The sequence below is a fragment of the Scomber japonicus genome, chromosome 1, assembly GCF_027409825.1.
Source record: "Scomber japonicus isolate fScoJap1 chromosome 1, fScoJap1.pri, whole genome shotgun sequence".
In the NCBI taxonomy this organism is placed as follows: domain Eukaryota; kingdom Metazoa; phylum Chordata; class Actinopteri; order Scombriformes; family Scombridae; genus Scomber; species Scomber japonicus.
This window is the reverse complement of record NC_070578.1, coordinates 10521197-10546108: the sequence shown is the minus strand read 5'-3', so window position 1 is coordinate 10546108 and position 24912 is coordinate 10521197. Positions and strand designations below refer to the sequence as shown.

At 42.3% G+C, this 24912-nt stretch overlaps 1 protein-coding gene across 1 annotated transcript in view; it reads right to left on the bottom strand.

Moving 5' to 3' along the window:
* Positions 1-484: 484 nt before the first annotated feature.
* The window catches only part of igf1rb (insulin-like growth factor 1b receptor), a 42974-nt gene continuing 18546 nt past the window's right edge, over positions 485-24912 (bottom strand). The window contains exons 3-21 of the mRNA XM_053316685.1: positions 13895-14198; positions 13371-13507; positions 12875-13019; positions 11827-12035; positions 11437-11563; positions 9691-9926; positions 8446-8613; positions 8144-8351; positions 6355-6659; positions 5995-6128; positions 5617-5779; positions 5395-5494; positions 4581-4651; positions 4210-4439; positions 3991-4098; positions 3694-3856; positions 2595-2724; positions 2315-2449; positions 485-1115 (exon numbers count right to left, since the gene is read on the bottom strand). Coding sequence (XP_053172660.1) covers positions 590-1115; positions 2315-2449; positions 2595-2724; positions 3694-3856; positions 3991-4098; positions 4210-4439; positions 4581-4651; positions 5395-5494; positions 5617-5779; positions 5995-6128; positions 6355-6659; positions 8144-8351; positions 8446-8613; positions 9691-9926; positions 11437-11563; positions 11827-12035; positions 12875-13019; positions 13371-13507; positions 13895-14198 — 3599 coding nt within the window. The 3' untranslated portion in view covers positions 485-589. The remainder of the gene's footprint in view (positions 1116-2314; positions 2450-2594; positions 2725-3693; positions 3857-3990; positions 4099-4209; positions 4440-4580; positions 4652-5394; positions 5495-5616; positions 5780-5994; positions 6129-6354; positions 6660-8143; positions 8352-8445; positions 8614-9690; positions 9927-11436; positions 11564-11826; positions 12036-12874; positions 13020-13370; positions 13508-13894; positions 14199-24912) is intronic.

Here is a 24912-nt window from a genome sequence, read left to right as displayed (position 1 = left end):
TTCTTCATTAGATATGCTTAACAGTTTCACCATAATGCCCGCTCAAAAGCGACCAAAACGCTAGTCATTTATAAAGGCCTACACATTTTTCTTTTTTCCCCTATTTGGAAATACATATAAAAAAGTAACAAACGACAATTTATAAAATAAGTTCAGCCAAAGGGAGAAATAGAGAGCTCTCATAATGATTTTTTTTCTTTCTTTTGTTCTGTTTTTTGTTCTTCCGACTCAGCAGCAAGGCCAGTGTCAACATCTGACAGCCAGCTGGTAGAAACCAAAACTAGAATATGAAAAAAAAAAAGTGTGTGGAGGTACAGCAGAACATTGACCAATGACAGCCTTTCTCAACCTAACTGTGAGTCTCTGCTCCTCACCGAGAATCCACGCCCAGCTGGTGGACGTGGTTTTGCTGTATTTCATTTTAAAAAAAAAAAAAGAGAGAGAGAGAGAGAGAGAGAGGGGGGAGACATAGAGAGAGAGAGAGAGAGAGAGAGAGAGAGAGAGAGAGAGAGAGGTCCCACCCGCTGAGACATCAGGCTCTGCGGAGCAGCGGATGGCAGGGTTTGCAGTCTGGTGGCTGTCTGTCCCATCAGCAGGCAGAGGACTGCGGGAGGGGCATGGCGCGCTCATTTTTGCGTCCTCCGTTCATGTGCGCGTACGGCGGCAGTTCGTCCAGAGACGGCCGCATTGTGACACCTGAACCTGTCCCGAGCCCCGACCCTGCTGCGAGGCCCGCCCCCGACAGCCCATTGGCCGCCTGCTGGCTGGAGGGCTGCTTGTCCATGGCAGCGGTGGATGTACAGGGAGAGGAAGGGGAGCTGGGGGCTAGCGAGGGGGCCGGTGGGGCCTCTGAGCTCGGGGAGGGCGGGGTCTGTAGCGGGACTGGGGCTTGCTGTGGTTGGGTAGAAGAAGGGGGGTCCAAAGGAACGTCATCCATGTCGTCGATCTTGTCCAGGTGGAGCTGCGGAGCGTCGGCCGGCTTGTTGTCGGCGCTGTAGAAGAAACTGACCTCACTGAAAGACGGCTCCAGCTCGTCCTTTATGCTGTTGATGATCTCCACGAAAGATGGACGCATCTTCGGGTTGTACTGCCAACACATTCGCATCAGCTCGAACCTACACACACACACACACACACACACACACATACATACAGGTTAACTCGGTCCACATCAACAACATATCCCCCTGTAGTAAAGACTCTGTACCCTCCTACCAATAAACCAATATTTACTTTTGCCAAATGTTTGCTCTCTGTTGCTAAAACGGCTGTATGTAACCCCCCACTCCGTGTTTATGAAGCGCGGAGCCGATACCGCTTTCACCTCTGTCCAGCTACTGACACTGAGAGGTCTGCGTCTAGCCCGGATCTGACAAACAAGCCTGATGTACCACAACGGCAACCTTCAGGTCACAGTAAATGTAGAGAAACTGCAGCATCAGTGTGCTGAGATGCAGATGTGTTACACTCCTAGTGTCTATTTATGCAATGACAAAGGCAGCAGTATCTGATCTAAACCAAATGCTGATTTAGTCATCTGTGACACAACATTTGATCTGTGATTAAAAGTTTTCTCCGTGTGTCTTGATACAGTGACAGCAAGCGAGACTAAAGTTACATTTTGGAAAACATTTGGAAATCACTTTCCTGTCATCAGTTTAGAGAGAAGATTGATTTTGATTTTATAGCCGAGAGTGGTATTTATCTTCTCATCTAACTCTCAGCAAAAAAACCAAATAGGCACATTTCCCAAAATGTTTAACAATTCCTTTAAGGCTAAATAATATTCTTGAAGTGAATATGGTACGATAGCATCCTGTCATTATTTATTGGTGTTAGAAAGCTCTCTCGTCGATAGAAATTAATTTTTGGAAGTAAGACATCATCCTTGTTCCCACAGGAAAAATAAACCCTTGTGGCTTCACATTTGTTCTCATTACGTCACCATCTGATGCATCCCCAATCTTTTTGTGGTGGGTGGCCAAATTTGTCTGCCACGCTCACAAGTCGTTTGATGTGGATTTATACGTGGGCTGTTTCATATTAAGAACAAACGCATCACAGAGAACGCGACAGTGCCCAGAGAAAAACAGACGGGCTGTGAATGGAACGGAAATCCTCGTGACCACAGGCTGAAGAGCGGCAGTACTGCTTCACTTGTTTGTGTGAATAAACAGCAGTCAGAAAAGAGGAGAAAAACAGTTGAGAAACAAACAGGAAGTCGAGGGTTTATTATAGGCATAACGACTGCGTTATTTAGCATACATGAGAGCATAAAATGTGAATCTGCAGAGTGTGAGTGTTGATTACTTACAGCATGTCAGGACAGTTCTGTGGTTTCTCCAGCAGTCCTCCCTCCATCACAAACCGGAGAACCTGCTCATTGGACAGACCCTGGTAGGGCTGTTCTGCCAGAGTGGCAATCTCCCACAACACCACCCCAAACGACCTAAAGGGAAGGAGAGAGGAAGGGAGGTTAAATTAGTGTGTCTCCTCTTATCGCTATCGTCCTCTTAAGATGTTTCTTGGAAACGATACACACAGAGAATGAAGCTGCCATGTGTGTTTGTTTGTGTTTACATGGACCTGCTTACCAGACATCAGAGTTTGTAGTGAAGACTCCGTCTTTCAGAGACTCGGGTGACATCCAGCGGACAGGGAGCAAACCTTTACCACCTTTGCGGTAATAATCTGTCTCATAGATGTCTCTGGTCATGCCGAAGTCTACACACACACACACACACACACACACACACACACACACACACACATGGCAAATATAGCCAAGATGTTAGAATGCTATTCTGCAGAGAAAATTGTGTTTCAGAGCTGCAATTAATTAGTCAATTTACAGAAATGTTTTCTGGTAAAGTATTCTGCTAATCAATTAATTGTTATGTGTCTTTTTTTTTTTAGAAGAAGAAGAAGAAAAGCTGCTCAAATGTGAATCTTTCCTGATTCTTTTCCTGAAGTCTTCAGTGACGATGAAAATAACAGAAAAGACACTTTTTTTGGGAAATTGTGATGAACATTTTTTTTTTACATTTTATAGATGTAACCACTAAACGATTAATCCAGAAAATCATCGCAAATAATCTGTCATCATCTCTAATATTGTTAATACTTCTTGGCACCTTGTCAAATGTAACACCTTCCTTGTTTATATGACAGTAATCAACTGACCAACAATGCCAGACTCCACCCAATTAAAACTTAACTTCAAGCTACTGCCACCATTTTCTTGCCAAATTGTATAAAGTGTATACACTTCTTCAAGCCTTTAGCTTTACTTGTTGCCTACCCTTATATTACACAGGAGGGCGCTCTTTACTGAGATTATCAGCTTGAAACAACAGCAGTCAGTACCATACAAGTCACTATTCTGCTATTCTAAACTTAAAAATAAGGTGTACAGATCTTGCAACCATAATTGCCTGGATGGCGCTCTATAAATATTTTTTTTCTAAACTCAAAGAGCTTTAACATTCTAACTGGGTTGGATTTCATTTCCTGTTGCAGTATTTGATAATATCAGCAGCTGACATAAGATGTTTACGAGCAACAGATTTCAACAGAAAAAAGGTCAGCTGTGGATCAGTGCACATAAACATGTTGACACGGCAACTGTGCTTAATGAGCATGCTTCTGACTCCCTCCCATTCATTCTCCAAAGCTGAGCGCAACCTCCTTTACCTCCTATCTTAACGGTGAAGTCCTCGGCCACCATGCAGTTCCTGGCTGCCAGGTCTCTGTGGACAAACTTGTTTGCGTTGAGGTACGCCATGCCGTCAGCGATCTGCCCGGCCATCTGAAGCATTTTCTTCAGAGGAGGCAGAGACAGGCTTGACCATTGCTGCTGCAGATGTAGAGAGAGGGATGGGTGAGAGAGTGAGTTCACAGAAGAAAAGTCCTCATCGACATGAATTAGAAGGTCATGCAGATTTTTTTATTATTAATTTATATTATATTATATTACAAGCCTGTCAATACCTCTTTAGGTCGGAGGGAGCGCAAGTAAGTCTTCAGGTCTCCTCGCGTCATCAGCTCCATAATGACCAGGGTGGGCTGACCCTGAGAGACCACTCCCAGGAGACGAACCTGCACAAATCACACAAGCATTGACTACCGAGCTTGTTTTTTTACACAAAATTACGTCCACCCTACCCATCCGCTACTCTGCCTCATCTGAATATGTGTGTGCGTGCGTACCACATGGTGACAGTTGAACTCCTTCATGACGGAGGCTTCGTTCAGAAACTCTATCCGTTCCCTCATGCTGGCTGACTCGTTCACAGTCTTGATGGCGACGCGGGTCTCCGGTTCGTCTTTGACCACGCCCTTCGCCAAGCCCTCGTACACCATGCCGAACGACCCCTGGCCGAGCTCGCGACTCAAGCTTATTTTCTCCCGTGCGACCTCCCACTCATCTGGTACGTACACTGCACAGGAAAAAAAAAGACACGCAGTGGTTATAAGTTAGTCCGACCATAACAGTACTACTAATACTACAGATATGTTTAGTCGATTGTGTCATCTATAAACTCTGCAATACATTTCACACATATTCAAACTCTACTCACTTTCAGCTGCACTAAAGTACTCTGGGTTGACTGAAGCATACAGGACACCATTTCCAAGCCGATCGCTGTTCCTGGCCAAAACAAAGACAGACAGTTTACAGACAGACAAGACACACATACACACGTGCACATACTTTCACACTCACACACCACATGCATGCCTAATTTGGGGATCTGCATGGCGTATAATCACACATATCACTGTTTTAACTTCCACAGAATACTGCTAAACTGCAATCACAAAAAAAACCCAACATTTCAGTTCCACAGCCCAATAGCCTGCAGCTATTCAAAATATTGATTCAAGCTGAAAAAATGAGCTAATTTCATTCCCTACAGAACACTCCCAAGCATGGCAGGAGTTGTTTATTTCCTGCATAAAGTTAAAGTCATTTCTTTGTATTTAAATCATATTAAAACTTTTTTTTTTTAACTATCTGGCACAAACACACAAGGAACTCCCACCAAAAAGAAGGCTGCCAGCTTTATTTGCCACTTTGTTTTAAGGACTAAAACTAGTAAAGGCATTATGGTCTGTATGTTGGTTTGAATCCTAATGTGACCACACAGTCCATTAGCAACAAATCTAAACATTTATTCTGGGAATGGAAAAAAAGGAAAAAAACTGCACATTTAGCTAACTCAATGTATTTTACATGTTTCCCTTTTTTTCTGAGGGTCTTGTGCTCAGGATAGGTAGATTTATTTTATATTTCTCTTACATGATACTCCACACTTTGTGTTTTGCTACTGGATACTGTATTTTAATGTAATGGAGTAGTTGCTGTGCTGTACCCACAGACATGAAACACACCTTTTCTTGTTGAAGACAACCAGCATTGAGACCAAGAAGCAGATGAAGAGGATGATGGCAATAGGAACAAAGATCATAGCGTAGAGGGCATTTGCATATCCTGTTGAGTCAAACAGTTTCATTGCAGATTGTTTCATTTAAATGCATTTCTATTGTTATTTGACAAACCGGCAAGAAATACAAAGACACAAAGAAGTGAGCGCATGAGAGTTTGTGTCTTACGTTCTGCCACATAGAGATCCAGAGCGTGGATCCAGGATCCGTTGCCAGCCAGGGACGTGGCTCTCACTCTGACTGAGTAGTTTCCTGGACTGAGGTTGGACAGCCGAACACCGCGCTGTGTCTGATACGCCTGACCAGAGACACAATCGTGCTTCTCAGTACTCTGACCCACAGAGAGAGAGAAAGAGAGAGAGGGAGGGAGAAAGGGCTTATTACAAGCTTATAAATTGAGATTACAAAGCTGGTCAGTCATAATAAATAAAAATCTTTCAAAGAACAGTGAATTAACATGACTTCTGAAAGTATTTTCTGGCTCCAGTGAGTTCTTGAGGGAGCAGCAAATGGCAAGTACAGGAGAAACGCAGATGTTTGTCTTACCTCAGCAGTCAGTTTATACTTGATCTCATACATGAGGATGAGTCCGTTGGGGCGAGGTGGCTCTGGCCAGCGCAGAAACAGCCAGTCCTCGTGGCCCTCCCAGGTCAGTGCACCGGGGATGTCGTCAGCTTTTTCTGAAGAGGCACGGGGAGGAAAGGTTACCAAAGTGACTACAGAGGTTACAGGTTGGATTCTTGTGACTGATTTTTTTTTACTGGTATAAGCTGCTAGTAAAACACACTGACCTACTTAAAGCTTCTTCTAGTGTTTCATCAGTCTACCACAATGCAAGACTGAGTACTTACTGTTGCTCTCTTTTTTAGTGTACAATGGTGCTAGTTTAAAAAAAAGTTAACTAACCTGCAGGCTTAGTTCTGGAGAAGACGAACTCGGCAGCGCTACAGCGCTGCACCTGCCGATTGCAGGCGTGAACGTCAATGCGGTAAACTGTGAACGGCTGCAGGCCGAAGATCTGCAGCTCGGACTCTGTCACAGATTGTTCAATGAAGTCAAACTCGCGCTCTGCTGGCTCTGGGTCCACGGTGCTGCTGTTGCCGGCGGCTTGGAGAGGAGGGACGGTGCTGCTGTTTGTATGCAGCCGGTTGCGGCGGGGGTGAGTGGCGTTGGCGACACCGAAAAGATCTCTACGGCGACGATCTGGTGGCCTGGATGAGAGAAAAATGTGTTGAGCGAAGAAAAAGGAGAGCTTAAAATGAGTTTGTAACATTTTACAGCACAATCAAAGTACTTAAGTACTCTGAAACAGACTGGCAGATCGAAAATAAAGAATGTAGCATTCAGCGTAAAATATGACTGTCACAAGCCCGTTGCAGAACTGTTGAAGCAGAACTCTGAATGCTGTTGTAAACCACAAGAACATCCTCTGCTGAAACCTGTGTCTGCGCGCTTTGTTGTTTCCTCTTCAGCTGTTTTGGTTTTCTGCTGATCCTAGAATTATTGGAAACCCTTCCTTGCTCAATCTTTCAGTCCAGAGTGGTTTGATTGTTTTCGTTGCCATTTGGCCTCCATTTCAGCCTCTGGGATGAAACTTGGTGGGCATGTTCTAAACAGAATCACTGAACAGCTCAGTGGATTTTGTAGCTATTGAACTTTCACAAACAAAGTTACACTATACGCCGATATGTGATATTGCACACCCAGTGCTACTATATGCGATACTAGAACTTCAAGTTTTTCTTGAGCATGTGTATTTAATTTGACAACATTTTGTTGAATAGATTTGGGACTGTTCAGTTAAGACGTCAGGTGATGAGTACCAGGTTTTGCTTAATCTGGAACCAAATATATAAGAGTTTATCCTTTCAAGGGCTGTAACTAATCAGAGCAACTTAACTATTGTCAGACTGTTCACACCACTGTGCAAAAGTTGCTGGTCTTAGCAAATGAGAAGGAGGAAAAAAATTAAACAACAAAACAAACAATTACCCACATCTAAAAACCCCAAAGTTGTTCAGCACTACATGCCTCAACCGCTAACTATCACAAAAGTTGCAGATGCAGTCAAATTTACAATGTGGCATGGTTCACATGCTGGAAATGTACATAAGTGCATCTATCAATGTCTTTTGTCTCTGAAAAACATGCTGAGAACTAATTAACATCAACTGGACTTGCCTTTGTATATGTATGTATATACGCGTGTGTGTGTGTGTGTGTGTGTGTGTGTGTGTGTGTGTGTGTGTGTATAAAGGCAGAGGGAAAGAGAGATAATGTGATGCAGATGTCTGATTTAGGGAGTCGGCCTGCTGCCTTGCACTTCACACAGAAGCCGAAACATAAATTAGAAAGGAGCCGAAAAGAAAGAGCTGTCCTTGTTTCATGTGTACTGAAACTCATACGGGAATGACAAAGGGGACCAAAAAAGATCATATCCTCCTCCTTCTTTGGCCTACCTTCTTGGGTCATTGGGTTTGTTTAGATAAGTACAAAGCAAAACTATACAATGGCCAAACACTGTACAAAGTTACAGATCTGCACTGGACTTACATGGAAAATAACTAAGATATTAAAGACAAAAAAAAGCATATTAACAATGCAGAAAAGTGTATTTTCTTCTGGGATAATCCATTTTTGGTTGAGAGAGAAATGTGTTAAAGATGATGTTAAGTCTGAGGTCTATGGAGCTCACCTTGGTGTAAAAATTGAGTTGTGCAAGAAGTTTTCAAAGACTTTTCGATAGGATGCGTCAGCAGCCTCAGCTTCCAGGTCTTCCACTGACTTGGGGCAGGGGCAACAGGGGCCTTTATCTGGCCCATCAGGATCCGGCTTTGTGGGTTTGGTGTCGTCGTCCTGGTCTTCCACCCCTATGGCAGCAATCCTTATGGGGTTCTTCAGGTCTGGGGGAGGGGAGAGGTGCATTGTATTGACATGTGTACTTTGTATTCTAGGCAACAACTAGCAGTACTGGTGTGTGTGTGTGTGTATGGATACCTTTAGAGCAGTAGTTGTGCTGGTACAGCTCACGGTCTTCGGCTTTTTGCTGCCATCTGACCAGGTAGTATGTTTGGTTCCCATTGGGTGAGACAGGGGGCGACCAACGCACCACCAACTGGGTAGATGCGTTGGAGTAGGCTCGCACATCCTGTGGCATTGAGGGAGCTGAGAGAGAAAGAGAGAGAGCGAGAGAGAGAGTTTTTATTATTATGATCTGACTGTCATCACTCTGTGGCTGCTAAACCAGATTTCTGAGAACTTTTCTCTCTTTCAGGCTAAGATTCACAGTCTGCCAGTCCAGATGTGATTTTCTGACATCACAGCACTGCTATGTCTTTACTGTGCAGCTGGATTTATTTAAAAGCACTCTTCCATTGCATCTAATTGTGTGAGAGTGCAAAACAACTTTCTCACTTTTGTTATCTTCATTTATTCATTAATTATTATTAACTACTTCTGTTCTGTTTGTCAAACTAACATGTTTCAGTGCTTTTTTAGTATTTTATTATATAAAAATGAATAATGTCAATGAGAGGTATTTTTAAAGTTGATATCTCAAAAAATAAATGTATTTATACTTTATGGACAGACTCCCCATGTCGAAATGCTAAACATGTTAAAACATGGTAAATATAGCGCCATCACGTGGTCAGTTACATGCTATTACGTGTTTTACATTTTGGCTTGCAAAGTATGTTAATTAGATGAATCTGATTTGACTAATATAGAACCAATCAATTAAACCTTTTAAAAGAACACAGCACAGTAACTTTACATATTTAATACAGTGTGTACCTGTGTGCTTACTCAAGTCTCAAAAATTTCTTCATCAGAGCTGTCGCTGTGCCAAATACTGCTAGTAAAGGCTACTACGACTACTGCACCCAAGTTGCGCTTTTGCTCATCACGCTTCAACATCAGTTTGGTCTGTAAATACTAAACATCACAGCAACTAGTGTCCCTAAATACTTCTGATCAACACATAATCATTTTTCTGCACAACATATAGCATCAACGGGTCTACAGTATTCGGAAGATCAAGCATCAATGTGAACATATCCTTTGCCTGTGAGTAAATGTGTTCTGGTGGGGTACTACAGGTTAAACTAAAGAACAGTCTCACTATTTTAATACTTCTCTGTCATTTGAAATAATTGTAGGATCATAGTAATATTTGTTTCATCCACTATCAGAGTAACATTGAGTTCTACCTCTGGTCAGCTGTGAAATGATCATATTTACCTGAAGGGCTGGTGCGGATGTAGACCACCTTGCTCTTGGCACCGGGATTATGTTTGTCCTGCACCATGAGTGTGATAGCTTTAACAAAGACAGCATACTGTGTCCACGGCTTCAGGTTTGACAGCAGGACGCCAGGATCTGATTCCTTGTCCTGCCTCAGCTCCACATCCACCATGTTCCAGCTGTTGGAGCCACAACCGTCCTGCCCCTCAAACTCTGTGATGTTCTGGAACGGCCTGGGAAGAGGACGGATAGTGTCGGAGGTTGATGAATATTCTCTAAAATAATGTTACTTTTTATTCAGAGATTTTAATTCATTTTTGTTATTCTATATATTTAAAGTACAAATTGATTGTAAACTCGCAGATTTAAAGGACCAGTGTGTAGGATATAGTGGCATCTAGTGGCGAAGTTGCAGAATGCAAAAAATTGAACGACCCTTCCCTCACCCTCCCCTACCAAGTGTGTAGGAGAACCTATGGTGGCTGCAAAACCACTGAAAGGCCCTCAGTAGAGCAATGGAGGCTGCCGGTGTTTTAAACAGGGGAAGCTCACTTTACATCTTCATCATAAAACTAGTCATATTGAAGCGAGGCAGTGTTTAATTGAGGCTGTTGTATGCTTCATCTATGCCATAGAACCACAGCAACACACACCTGAAAAAGATTTGTGTGGGTCTCTTCTCTGCTCTCACTGCAGCTGGGACTGCTGCGCGAGGTTGCTGTGAACCTGACCACCTGTGAGTGCTTTGGGATGGGGGAGGGGCTCGTGGCATCACCCGCTGCTCGTTGAGGACAGAGTGATACGTGCTTTCATGTCAGAGTCTCCAAAACATCAGAAAACTCTCCAGTAACACCAGAAAACGTCGCTAGATTTGTCGATAGTCACTTTTGAGACAAAAAGTCACTAAGAAGAGTTGGAAAGTCGCAAGATTTAGCGAGAAAGTCAAGCCACATTGGCAAAGACTTCCCAAAGCTGTCTATGAAGGGCTTTGAGCCCTCCAAACATTTCCTCCAATTATCATACAGCAGCAGAGCGTCCGACCCGCCCACTGCTCCATTGATCGCCAGAGACGCTCAGCGCCCAGGGGCGGGACGAGTTTGTCGCATTATCGAATGAGTGTCTTATCCTGGCTTGTCCCGCCCTAGCCCAAAACAGCTGTTGGGAGAAGCCTCATTGAACACTGTTGAGGCTCTGAGTCTGCAGTGGACTGCCAGTGTGTGACAGGGAAATCGCGACGTAAAATAACAACGCTGGCAATAAATCGAACGCATTCAAGTGCAGATTTGATGTGATGTAAATTATAATTTTAGTGTGAATTTAATATGACAGTTGTGACAATTTATTTGATGAAATTTTAGGGGAAGGTGAGCTTCCCTTGTTGTCTCAGAGCAATCGCCCCTGCAGTAGAGCCAGTGTTTGGTTTGTACATTCTGGGCTACTGTAGAAACATGGCAGTGCACTATGGCGGGCTCCAAGGAAGAAGACCCGCTACCCTTGTAGATATAAAGAGCTCATTGTAAGGTAACAAAAACACAACAATTTTTATGGGATTCCACACTAATAAAAACATACTTATGAATATTATAGTCCATTTCAGCCAAGTCTGTTCTGCTAGATGCCACTAAAATCTACAAACTGCACCTTTAAGTTTTAAATCCAGCAGTCTTATCACTGCTCTGATCAGTTCTACTCTGCCAAGGGAAGGAGTAAGGCAATGACTGGGGCTGTTGTGAAGAAACCTACGCCTCCTTGTAGTAGACGATAAAGCTGATGAGGTCTCTGTAGTCGGGAGGGCGGTAACGCTGCCAGGTCAGTTTGATCCTTGTACTGCTGGTGGTGTTGGACGTAAACTCTAGGATAGTGCTTTCACCTGTGGGAGACGAGGGAGGAAGAGTTAGTTAAAAGAGAGTGTAGTTAAAACCAAAAGCACTTCAATCTGCTGCTTTTAAAATCTATAGCAATTAGTCTTGTTTACTTAGTGCAGTAATTACTGACACGTGTTACAGAACAAAAGCCCTCTAACAGACCTGGAAGAGGTGTTTGCATAGTAAGCTAGAGTAACTCTTGTGCATGTACGGAACATAGCGATTAGCATTTTTGTGGTTTTCGGACTGAAGCTTGTTTGATCCTTACAGCTGGCTCTGTCGCCGTTGTTTCGGAAATCGCTAACATCGAAGCGGCCCTGGATGCCCGTCTTCTCCCACATCTTGCGGATCTCAGATGTGCAGAGTTTTGGGTTGGCTCTGAAGAACAGTTTTCCTGCCTTGATGGTCAGGTTATGCTGCTTCCAGTCCCAAAGGTACTGGAGCTGCTGGTTGTCAAATGCTGAGAAGGCATACATGCTAGAGGGCAGAAGGAAAAGGAATGACAGTCAAAAATGCTTCTGCATTCATTATATAATGTTTCTGTGTTGCTTTATTGTGTGTGGTGATTTATGCCACGCTGAGGACCAACTTTCCCATCACAGACAATGCCTCATTTTTCAGTGCATGATGGAAAACAGCACAATGAGGTGTCACACAAAGAGTGAACAAAGAGTAGCATGGTAGTGTACTCTTCCATTTTCAGCCGGTGGTTTAATGACCCAGTTAGATGCTAGAGGGAAATCAGACTAAGCAAGGAGTGATTGTTTTAGTTTAGTATTCAAGATCAACGAGAGAAGAGAAAAGAGGTTTTTATGAGTCATTTGGTAACACCCAGACACCCAGTAATGACTGTAATGTGGACCTTGGGACAGTAAGACTCCTGTGAACTCACAGAAAGCAGGAGGAGGGGGAAGTGAAGGCCTTGCAATGACCCTGAGAGAATCTTTCCTTGTACTGTTGGGAGTTAAGCTGCATTCAAGGTCTCATAAAAAATGTCACGTGTTTCTGGCAGTATAATTACCTTTTCAGTTAAGAAACAGTAACTCAAGTGAGTTTTTTAAACTTAAGTGATGATTTTACAGTTACTGACCCAAAACAGGTCAATCTGACGTAAAAAAAACTTTCCAGTCTGCGACCTCACAGTCAAAACATCAGTTAATGAACTGAGCGCTTTCCTTTCTTTCTCTCGCTCTCTCACTCTCTCTCCAGCCAACAGCTCGGTGATTACCTTGACCAGGACGCAAACGTTTCACAACTACTCACTTGAGAGGAATGTAAATGTTTGTATATAAATATGTGTGTATGTGTGGTCGTACTCGTCCAGAAGTTCTTCTCCGTCAATGTATCTGAGGCTGCGGAGGAAGGCTAGCGAGCTCAGAGTGTGTGAGTGTCTGATCCTCACATAACCGGTCACTCTCTGGATCAAACCTGTAAAACTCTCCAGCTCTGCCACCATGTTGTCTGAAAACACACAGAAAAACACACTACTGTTAATAGCTGCTGTATTTTTCCTCATATTTTTAACTTATTTATGTATCTCTGTAATCTTGCTTTTATATTCCATGTTCACCTCCCTCCTTTTGCGCCTTCTTGCTCATCATAAAATGCTTTTTCATGATTTCTGACACAAAGTGACTGATGTGATCAGTCACTGTGACTGATGTGATCAGTCACTGTTTAAGCATGTAACTGACAGCACCTTTTATATCTCCACACCAACTGAGAAAATGTAAGCTACACTGGCAACAGTACAATTAACATAGTGATGTCAGTATTAACCATGTTGTTGTCTTGGTACGCTGCAGTACTTACGGCCTCTGCGGATGTTGATATGCAGGTTGCCTTTGATAACAGTGCAGCCTTTGAGAGACTGAGCGGCATCCATGGAGTCGATGACCTTCTCATCGCACTCTTTATCGCACAGACCATCACAAGCTGTACAGAACATACTGGAGACAGACAGGGAGAGATAGACGACACAGTAAATGTAGAGTGTCGTCTCACTGACGTACATTCATTCAACTCGCTGAGTTCTCTCCTGACCTTTCATTTTTAATTTCCGTCCTTTATGTCAATGTTTCACAGTTCACACTAAATGACGTCAAGATTTAACCAGTAACTTTCATTATTTCACCAGTTACTAGGGGTTTACAATGGGATTAAAGATGGTTCATTGCCTCAAAAGTAACTGACTTGCAATTTATTAGAGTTGTAGTATTACATTCAGTTTTTGCCCTCATGAAATCTTACAATGGAAACTAAGAACAGGGTGTTGACCTGGTACCAATGTCAGGCCAACAATAAGACTACCTCCACGTCAGCCAACCTCAGCTCACCTGTTTGGTGCGGTGCGTGTGTACCCAGATGGGCATTCAGACATGCACTCTCCACCGTGGATGATGAAGCTGTCGAAGTCTGGGAGGTGGACCTTGGAGCAAAGCTCGGCACTGATGCAGCGCCAGCCCTCGAACTTGTAGGTGCCGGGCGGGCAGTTGGCCACGCAGCGGCCTTGGTGGTAGTAATGCACACATGCAGCACAGGCTGTGTCACTGCCTGGGACTGTGCAGCTGCCAAGACACTGAGGGTGGCAGCACTCGCCGTCAGCTGTGCACGCTCGCCGTGCACATTTCTCTGGACATTCTGGTGGGGAGGGAGAGAGGGAGAGAGGAAGTATCATACCAGTGCAGGTCAACCAAAACATGCATTTCTTTTCCCACACAGGATGTTACATTTTTTTCCTACAACATAATTGACATTTAGGGAGCCTTAAAGACTTTTCCTTGCCCATAACAGTGATCTGTTTTATTTGGTAGAATATCTGTTCAGAAATTTACATTTGTATTTACATATTTATATTACAGCTGCACCAGAACTGCATTAAAATGGGTGAAGCAATCTGACAGTTGAATAGTATTGCATCATAGACCTGTATTCCACACCATAACTTCTCTTTAAAAGGAATAGATACAAATTTTGGGACACATGCTTATTGATTTTTTTTTTTTTGAGAGATAAATGACGAGATTGGTACCAGTCTAATGCAGTCAATGCCGTAAATATGAAGCTACCACCTGCAGCCATTTAGCCTACCTTAGCACAAACACAGAAAAACACTTAACTTAAACTAAATCAACGCATCAGTGCCTTTAAAGCTCACAAATTAACATATTATCTCTTTAACAATATTTTTGGGTGATTTAATGAACAAAAAAACAAAAGCATTCAGAGAGGTGGGAACACCATAAGACAGGTGGTTCGAACAGGTTGTATCTTGTTTATTTGACCTATACAAAAAACTAAAGTTTAAAATCAACACATTGTGGTTTTACAGGGTTTTGTGTGCTGGATTATTCCCTGTCCAGGACTGGTCATTTACTGGAGTCATGTCATCGCTGTGGGGTTACCAGGCAACAAGTGGAGTCTCCAGGAAATGACTGCGTCTGGCCAAAGGATAGTCCAGCACACAACCCCCCGTAAAACCACAATTCAGCGTTTGTATGCCTGTTTTCAGTATATAAGGTGTTAATTAGTGAACAAGAAAGCAAATAAATGTGTGTCCTAAAACTGCTCATTTCAAAAGGTTTCCTATAATATTTTGTATTGTGTCATGTTCTGTGATATGTTATTCAGCATCTGTGTAGAGAGCAGGATCATTATAACAAGTATTTCATTTTTTAATATTTTGTGGTACTTTAGGAATTTGCCAAATGTCAACAGGGAGCAATAGGATACAGTTCTAATGTGATAATCTAAAGAAAGCAGTATGATGTTTAACAGCTGGCATACTTGGTAGGTTACAAAACAAAAAACTTGGAAGTGGATCAGCATTTTTTTATTTTTTTTTAAATACTCCAGGTATCACCAGCAATGCCTGCTGTAATGTCCCTGTTCCTTTCAATCATATCTCTTTATATATCTAACAACAAACATGAAACTTTGCATTAAAGTAAAGGAGCATTTCCCTGATTTTGCAAACATGAGAGCTTGATAAACAAACACAACCAGTGAGTCCTCAGCCTGATTTAGACCCAGCCATGACGCTATTGGCTACAGTCCCAAACAAATGATTTGCATTTACTGGAAAGGGATCGACAACACACATGCACACACACATACACATTATCTCTCTGAGGCCAGATTAGAGTGTGTAAAACACCCACCCCCCCTACCCTACAAAAAAAAGGCACCTGTGAGGAAAGTGTGTAAGCTGCTACAGATCAACTGAATCCTTTTTTTGTCTTAAAAATGTAAATGCGGCTAATAAAAGCGCATTGAACAAGACCGGCCTGTCGGAGGTTTTGTCTAACACAGCTGTTTGCTGGGTGGGCCGTAACTCAGTCTCTCGGGTCAACCCGGATCCACGGTGACAAAAGCCCCTCCGTTCCGGGTTTTCCACCGAGCACTGCTGCAAATAACTCTTCCAGTTGCTGTGGTGCCCCTCTAAATAAGAGGATATTTTAACTGATGATAGGAAAAACTGATTGAAGAGCTCCGAGAGGAAAACACTGGACTGACCCTACGTGTAGAACATAGCCGCACCTTGTGGTGATCTTTGTCTTTTACTGAGGGGTTTTCCTTTTCTTTTTTAATCTAGCATGATGGCACTGAAGCTGTTCACTTCACTAACATCCAGCCTGAACCCAGCTTTACAACTACTACTACTACCAGCAGCTCATTGGTTCAAAACAACAGCACAAACAGACAGGAGCTGATTGGTTGGTAGTGACTCGACAAACTGTCTGCCGCACTGCAAACCGCTGCTTGAAGTGATTTGTGTGTGTTAGTGAGTGTGTGTTCTGCAAGGCATAAACAAAGAGACAGCAGCATCTGAACCAGAAACAAACTTGATGAACAGAAAACTGTAATCATGATTATGTCACCCGCTTAGGTTAGCCCGGGGCTGTTTAAAAATACAACAACCAAAAGTCAAGTTATGGGAAACGAGGTGCTGTTTATAAGATGCAGAGTGATTAAACATTAAATGTGCCTCAACATGTTGCTTCCACCAGCTCTGTCCAAAACACTGACTACTTTTACATGCACATTATGTTACACTATTGTCCCAATTATCACAACATTCCTAATTTGATACAGTGAGTCATGTAAACAGCATAGTCCGTTTTTAATATTCCCAATTAGGACTTATTCAGAATGTAGCATCTTCCAATTGAGACATGCTGATATTGTTCAGGTTTTAGGAGCATGCTTTGGACATGTATACATTGCATTCAGAATATACATCTCAAATTAGTTTTTTTTTACTGTACTAAAGGAGTTTGCAAGGCTGTGGTAGAGATTTATTCCCACAAGAAAAGCCTACATTTCTGTTCGGAAGGAGAAACACACCTACTTTAAAACATTTTGAAAGACTTTAATAGCAACAGGCTTTTTGATATGTGCAACGTCGTAACGCCGAGCTAATGAAGGTAAACACGGTTGCTGAATGGATGAAAGAGTGAGGCTGTGTTCCTCAGGGTTGAATAAGTCTGCCACAGTGGAAAACTTTAAAAAAAATATCCTATTTTGACGTAAAGAAGCAAGCAGCTCCGGCTGTTATTTTGACGTGATAAATGGAAATTGCACGGCTGCATGTGATCAGGAAAACTAGTGGAATATTTATTTTCTTTAGTCTTTGTAAACAGCTTAGTAGAAATAAAGTGTTTTTCAGAATAAGGTCAAAACTGGAATATTTTGTGCACCTAAACATGGTAACTGAAGACACCAGGGCATACATGCATAGTGCTGTTCCTCTTATTTATATTTCCATGATTTATCCACAATATCTCCAGAATAAATGGTTCAGTCAGTATATGAGGCTCACATTTGTTTTCACAATGGTTAACTCATGCCGAAAGATCTGGACACTGACTCCAAGGCTGTTTGAAGTGCGGCATCCAAAAACAGATGTCAAATTGGAGTAGGAAGTCACTTCCCAGTCCAAAAACACTTCAGAAAGGTTCCAACCATCTGCCTGATGTTTTACCTTGCCAACTTTGACTTTAAAACTTAAGGAAGTATGTTTTTCAGGAAACATGGCTGCCATAAAATGCAATGCTGTCCTTCCATATAAGATGTCTGTTAGTTTGAAACTGGGTAGTTAATGCTTAAACATCTCAGGGTTTCTGCCAGTGTGCTGGAAGCTCGGCGGCCCGCCGGGCCTAAATTGATTCAGCACCGGTGTTACAGTTTAACTGGTGTTTCTGATTAACTGGCCAGACTCACGTGCATGAGACAGATGTGTTGTAGGCACAGCTTGTTCTGACCCATTGTTGACTAACCAGGAAATAAACATTCTGATTACTTCACCTCTCTGTCGTGGGTGTATTTCTCTTCATTGTGTCTTTTGAAACATTGCAATAGAAACATTTTACTGGAACATTCAATTTGGTCTCAATAAAAATACATGTGGAAGCAACCCAGTGGACTGCTGAACATTATATTGTGTCACCACTGATGTCTTAAAAAGTCCATCATTGAGACATCATGGCAACAGGAGAGACATGAAACCATGAGTCCCACTGCTAACATTAGAAAATGCTTTACAGTAATAAAAACCTGAATTATTTTAACCTCATTTGTGGAACTTGGTGACTTTAGGACTGATATTGGAAAGCTACAGTGAATAGTGGTTTTCTTTAATATAGCCAAACAATATAATGCTAGAATCACATCATGTAAGCACCTGGTAGCTGAGTGGTTACTGCACATGCCACAGAACTGTAACCTCCCTGATACGACTATAGACAGGGAACCTTGTTTCATGTCTACCTCTTTTCTGCCCACCTATCTATCCAATCCGTCTTCATCTTTGAAGCCAATTAAAACAGCACAGGCAACATGCCAACTCTGGTGTAAAGATATAAAGGAGAAAAAAAAACACCAATAATGCATAAAACATTAACAACCAAATTCAAGCTCAAGTATGCAAAGCAGCTTTGTGTCTTGTTACACAGTAGCTAGGCTGACCCAGTAATGTGACATTGTTTTAAGGAAACACAACAGTACTGATTGGTAGAGACACTATTTAAACTCGTACAGTGCAGTTATCCAATATAAGTTCCTGTTTGCAGAATGAAGGTTGACAGTGATGTGTTGAGAGAAATAAAAGTCTGACCTTCCATTAAAAAAATATGATGCGTGGCAGATGAATCAAGTTAATCTGGGCATATCACGCTTTACAGACTACTTACTGCAAGCTCCCTGCTGCGTTCAAGCCGAGTACGAGACACGTTATGTTTCACTTCTACACTGTATTCAACAATCCCCAAATCCACTTTACATCAGATTAATCATGATATACAGTGGAGTCCAAAAGTTTGAGACTGATACTGACATTATAAAAAAATCTTCTACTAATCCAGGTCAATACATCTATAACAGTAATGTCAGCTGCCGGACACTTTAAACACTTTCTGACAGGTTTTCATTTTCGTTTTGGGTGACGCGTGAATCCAGGAAGTTGGGAGAAATCTGCTGTTCTTCCCATACGATAAGAATGTATCATCATCATCAGGCAGTGACCATGAGATGACCTTCCAGCCCGCCTCCTGACAGAAACAAAAGCCAATCAGAACCTTCAAACTGTGTGGTCCCACCAACCATTCAGCTGGCTTGTTTGTGCTCAGCAGGAGAGAACCAGTGCTGCATTTCTCTGGCACAGAATGTTCTCTCTCTGCTCCGAGCCCCTGCCACCCCCGACAACGTCTTTCACACTGTGACCTCTGCAATGGGGTGATGGGAGCCATGTCGGTAAGGTGTCATTTTGCAATGTGATAATGTACGGCCTCGGGCGTGTAGATAGCTGGTGGAGAAGGAGGAGATCATCTCAAGTTTGGCTCAGGCTGTTGAAGCTTGTCTGAAGCCTCCTAAACACGAGTCGTTGACAGACTGCCTGACCAGTAAAAGGTGGACACTGGTGGAGGGGTGAGATGGGTTCATGTACTGCACATAAGCATTCCACAGGATGTGCGCAACATAATGGATACCAGCTTTCATTCTCCAGTCTTTTCCTTACTGGTCTTTCACAGAGAGGCTGATGCAGTGCTATATACTAGGGGAGGATATGGAGGAGTAGAAGGAAGGGTTAGGAGGTGGAGAATGAGAAGGAGGTGGAGAAAAGGAAGGAGTATAGACGATGGGTGAGGAAGAAGCGAACGGGCTGTGACGATGATGATAGGAATGAACTACAGAAGAGGAAAATGTGACAAGATTGAGGAAGATAGAGAAGGAAGAGGTTAAAGATGGAGATAAAGGAGAGAACACCATTTAACATGTATGTTAAGCATGATTTAACATACATGTTAAATGGTGTTTAACTGACAGGGGGATGCCAGCTGGGGGAGCCACACAACACAAACCACTGCTGCTATGCAGAACTGAGCTGGTGGTGCACAGAGCACAGAAGATTGAAAATGCATGACACTGGAGTTCAGTACTTGTATACAATCCTGAACCACATCTGAGGTAAAAAAAAAAATGGATCATCAATTTAAAAACATCTGAGACCAATAAGCCATGGTTTATTATACTGTATATGACACTGCATTGACATGAGTCACCTGAATAAAGCATTGTGGTTTATGACAGTCAACATTTGATATGATGTGCGCTGACATATTTTTATTTTGCTGTATAGAAACCCTGGCTGTCTAGCTGTTGCAGTACATCAGTACATAGAGAAAAGAGGGAAAACAACACCAGAAAATGTATTTAATATAATGTTTAATATAATGATCAGTTATACATAACACAGGAATTGATTTTAATATCTAGATTGGTATTATGTTCTTATCTACACAGGACAGCGAAAACCCAAGAACCTACCAGTTCTTTCAGGGTTTATTAACATACAATCATTTATAGTGTTTAAACTGTGCTACTTTAGATTTGTCACTGTGATAAAAGACACTGAACCTAAACTAGATGACTAATAAAATTGTAGTAAGTTAGTAGTAAAGTGGGCTACTAGTAACTAATTATCATTTGGAGTCTGAAGTGCACTACTACAGTAGTATCATAAAGGTTTTAAATTCTCACTGAAAACAATGAGAGCTGATAAATAAGTCAGAATGTGCCTCTATGTCTTATTAACCTTACTTTTGAAGGCAGCTGGATTTGCGAGATCACATCATCACAAAATCATGTGTTAATCCATCTTGTCAGGCTTCAAGTTATCAGCTTCTGTCAGAACCATCAGTGGTTCTGCATCCTATAAGGATTCTCACATTTTTTTGTGATTTCATAAATCCAGCTGCCTCGCAAGGTTAGACGGTGATAGACAGATGTTCATCCAATCACCTGCCAAGTATTTTTTGAAAGTGCCTGCCCATTTCCAAACAGTTTCCATGGATTCTATGTATTAGAAAGTGAAGGGGGAGGCCGTGAGAGGTTACGTAGTTATAGAGCTACTAGAGTTCAAACGGTTGTACTTCACCTTTTCCATTCTACCATGACGCAGCACACAACCTGTGGGATAAAGATCGCTGCTGTGGGTCAAAAAGCAGATACGGGGCTTCCTGGGAGACCAGCAGCAAATACCAGCCCAGCAGGAAGGTAGGCAGGGAAATTCACACTAGCCACTAGCCAAAAAAGTGGAAAAGTCTTGCCTCTAAACTTCATAAACTTCAAATAAAGTAATATTTGATTCTACCCATCTTGTTGACTGGTTAAAAAAAAAAAAAAGAAAGCAGCAGGTGGACTGGTGGCCCATTTTTATCCCAGCTGATCAAGTATGAATTAAATGCCATCCTAATTGTTAATCCTTGTTCTCAGCCCCCACGCTAGGGTGATAGGAACAGGATGTCCCGCACAGACACACAGTTGCTGTGATCACGCTCCAGGCTTTAGCAGTGTATGCTACTCAGCAGCACAGGACAACAATAACAGGGCACGGCAGATGTCTAGACTGATGACAGCAGCTGATTCAAAAACACAGATAGAGATCTATATTGGCTTCGTTTTCCAACAGCACTGACCAGAAATTCAAAATCAGTTCATATTTCAAAAATGGAAGTTCAACACACAATACTAAGTTATTTTATGAGGATAATTTAATCTTGATAAAAATCTGATTAATAACTTTAGTCTTAACCATGACATAGACAAGTAAAAATAGATCCACTAGTGTCCACCTGCTTGCATTTTGATGTTTTTGTCAAAGCCGCTCTATGACTTGCAAGACACTTCTTTAAATAACTTAACTTTGATTTCTTAATACGGGAAAAAAAAATATCACACTTATTTAAATTAAAATAAAAACAAACCAAACAAAAAGAAAAAAAAGTTAAGTTTAAACTTTTGATTTGGGCGATGTAAATAACTCTTTGACTTGACTTGACTTGACTTGACTTGATTAGGAAGTGAGGTGGACATTTCTGTAATCAATACTGGGATTGTATTATCATTTTTTAATTAATTGTGTTACCGCAGTGACAAAGACAGTCAGGAACAGGACCCGTTGCTCCCTCAACTTGCTGGATGATCTGGTTTTATAAGTTTCCCATCTCATTTTAACATAAACATCCTAGCTAGTTCCAGGACAGGTAGTTTAAAATTACATTTTTCAGTAATGTCACTTACACTAAATTCCCAGTATACGGTTATACATACACAGAGACTCTGATGTGTGTAACATAACTGAGAGACAGTTATCCCTAAAAACTAAAAGCCCTCCTGGCCCAAACTGCCAGGCAGGCAAACAGAAATACTCTACAGCAGATATCTTAGTTTAGTCCCCACTTATTCTCCTATTTACTATCTCTGAAGTTAAATTCCAACAAAATACAGCATTCAACTCCGAACATAATCATTCGGAAAGTGGAAATACCAACCACTCACTACTACCAACAAGCAACCAGAACATGTGACCATCTCTGACTGACCGGCAGACAAAAGAATATTGATCTGCACCATTTCATTCATCAACATTCAGCCCCATCCGCTGTATGTGTGCACTACAACTGTGACTCTCAGTCTGAACCTGAATGTAACACAGCTTGTTTGGCTAGGGTCACACTGCATCTGCTCCATGGCAACACATAAGAACTTAAGATAAGAACATATACACTGCAATTGGGCTGGAAATGGATGAAAACAAGAACATTGAGAAACACTTCCACTAGAAAAACAGAGGTGAGTCAAAATACAACAACAGAAGTTTAGAGCTGTCACTAAAAAAAAAAATGATGTTACCCGAGTCACCTATGTGAATCACTGACGAATGATTCGAGTGAGCAATTATCCCCACCCTTTCTCCAAACTCCACATACTCCCTGCCCTCCCACTGTATTCCAGTATTTGGGCTGAACTGGGAGACAAACAGCACCAGTAAAAGTCTCCTCAGACAGAACAACAACTTGATGATGGTCAGAAAACACAACAATATGGCTGAATTTCCAGTCTTTATACAAAGCTTGTTCTGTTCTGGCCAGACAGTCTGTCAGTGTGTAGGCCAGTCAGTGAATCAGTCATTCAGAAAAATCAGTCAGTCAGTGGTGCGCCTGGTGTCTACAGGCTGGCTGGTGTCAGTAGAACAAGGATCTCCATTTATTGAGCTCATTCACGGCTCTACGTGGCTGACCGGCACTGTCCTGTTTATCTGCGAGCCTCGCAGCGGATACCGGACACCGCGACTGATCGGTCAGTTCAGCTGGTCGAACTGACAACCTGCCAGTCAGACAGGCCTGATAAACAAGCTGGTCGCAAAGTGCTCTGAGCGATAGAGAGTGACAATAAAGAGTGAGAAGAGAACACCATCGACTGTAACTGTGACATGTTTGTGGTCGGGCTGCCAAAACCTGCCAAAAATTGAAATCTCTAGATTCAAACCAGAGTTACAGACATTCTTTTAGCTAATCTTTGTGATCCATCTTGGGAGTATTCATTGCAACATATATTTTATATTTATTTGGTTGAATTTCAGGGGAAATTTGCTGGAAACATGCGCCATTTAGGAGAAAACAATTACTGGAAACAGCACAGAGGAGGTGTAGTTTTCATTGGCTGGTGCCTGGTGGCTTTTTTTGGATCCATATTAGAAGAGTCAGACGGTTTCAGTGGGTTCAGTCCTGTTGAAATCAATAAATCAATGACGTATAAAAGCAAATCAAAAGCTTTGCCGCACTCATGTGAAGAGTTGGATATCTAGGTTAGTTATTGAGGCAGATGCCTGAACAAGTACAGGCACTGTTCACATTAAACAGCAGCTGTTTGGTGCAGGTGAAGAACTGCGCAGTGTTGCTGACGGGAATATTAAAAGTAATGCTGGATTTCCTCCTCCGCTCCTCCCAGTGTGAAGAGGCGTCCCGCAGGACATGTGTGGTCTGAAGCTTCCTGTTGATAATTACAGCCTGTTCAAAGAGGAAATACACTAACAGAGGTGAAGCGCTCTCAGGATATCATTCCTGTAAGTGATGGACTTTCTCGCTCTTTAAAGAGGGGATTGATACAGAGCTGTGAAGATCCTGCAGCCTGTCAGCTCATCACAACACAACGAGGTGAACGGTAATCCCCGAGTCAAAAGGTTGAATCTCGGTTTAATTCCTGCAGGGGTGGTCTGACAGCGTAAACATACAGGTTAATGTCTGTGCAGAAAAGCCACACAGTAGCTGACCCTTTCTGTCCTGGCATCCGTCATCGTTTTGGAAACTCCTAGCGTTCCCCCGCCTGCGCTAAAACACCAGCATGCCCTGATTTATGCACACGGGGAGGGGTGATTTTGCTGTTTTTGGGTGTGAAAACGCTGGCTTAGTGTGATCAGATGTCAAAACAAGAGAGCTAAAGACGCCTGGCGTGATTTAGTGTGAATATGGCAAAACACCTGCATCTGGGCCTCTGTCGGTGCTGGTGCATATTGATAATAAGATATAAAATCAGCAGAGCCCGGTCTGAAATGTTATCAGACGCTAAGATACAAGATGGCAGTTTATTCTCGGGTATTGTACGACTTTGAAAATAATTCTGGCTTACAGATCTTGTCATTGTTATCTCTGCTGCTGGTGTGGTGAGGGTGCAAAACAGTAAACAGACATGTGTTACCTCGGTGCCTCCAGTCTCATCTTTTCACCAGCAAAGCGTTACATGCTTGAAGTTCCGTGACCTTTATGCAGGTGCCTGAACAAACCAGTATAAGTTGCTGGTGTAGCAAAAAGGGGTAAAAAAAATCCTTCACTGGTTTCCTACATGCAGACCCTTTACTCTCAATTGCTCAGGTTCTAACCGACGATGACCTATTTGTGATTCAAGCCACGGACACATAGAACACATCTGGATACTTATGATTGAGGATTATGCACCAAAATACTACATACAAGTGCAAAACAGTATTCTAGTTTGATGACCATACAAGGCAAGGAAT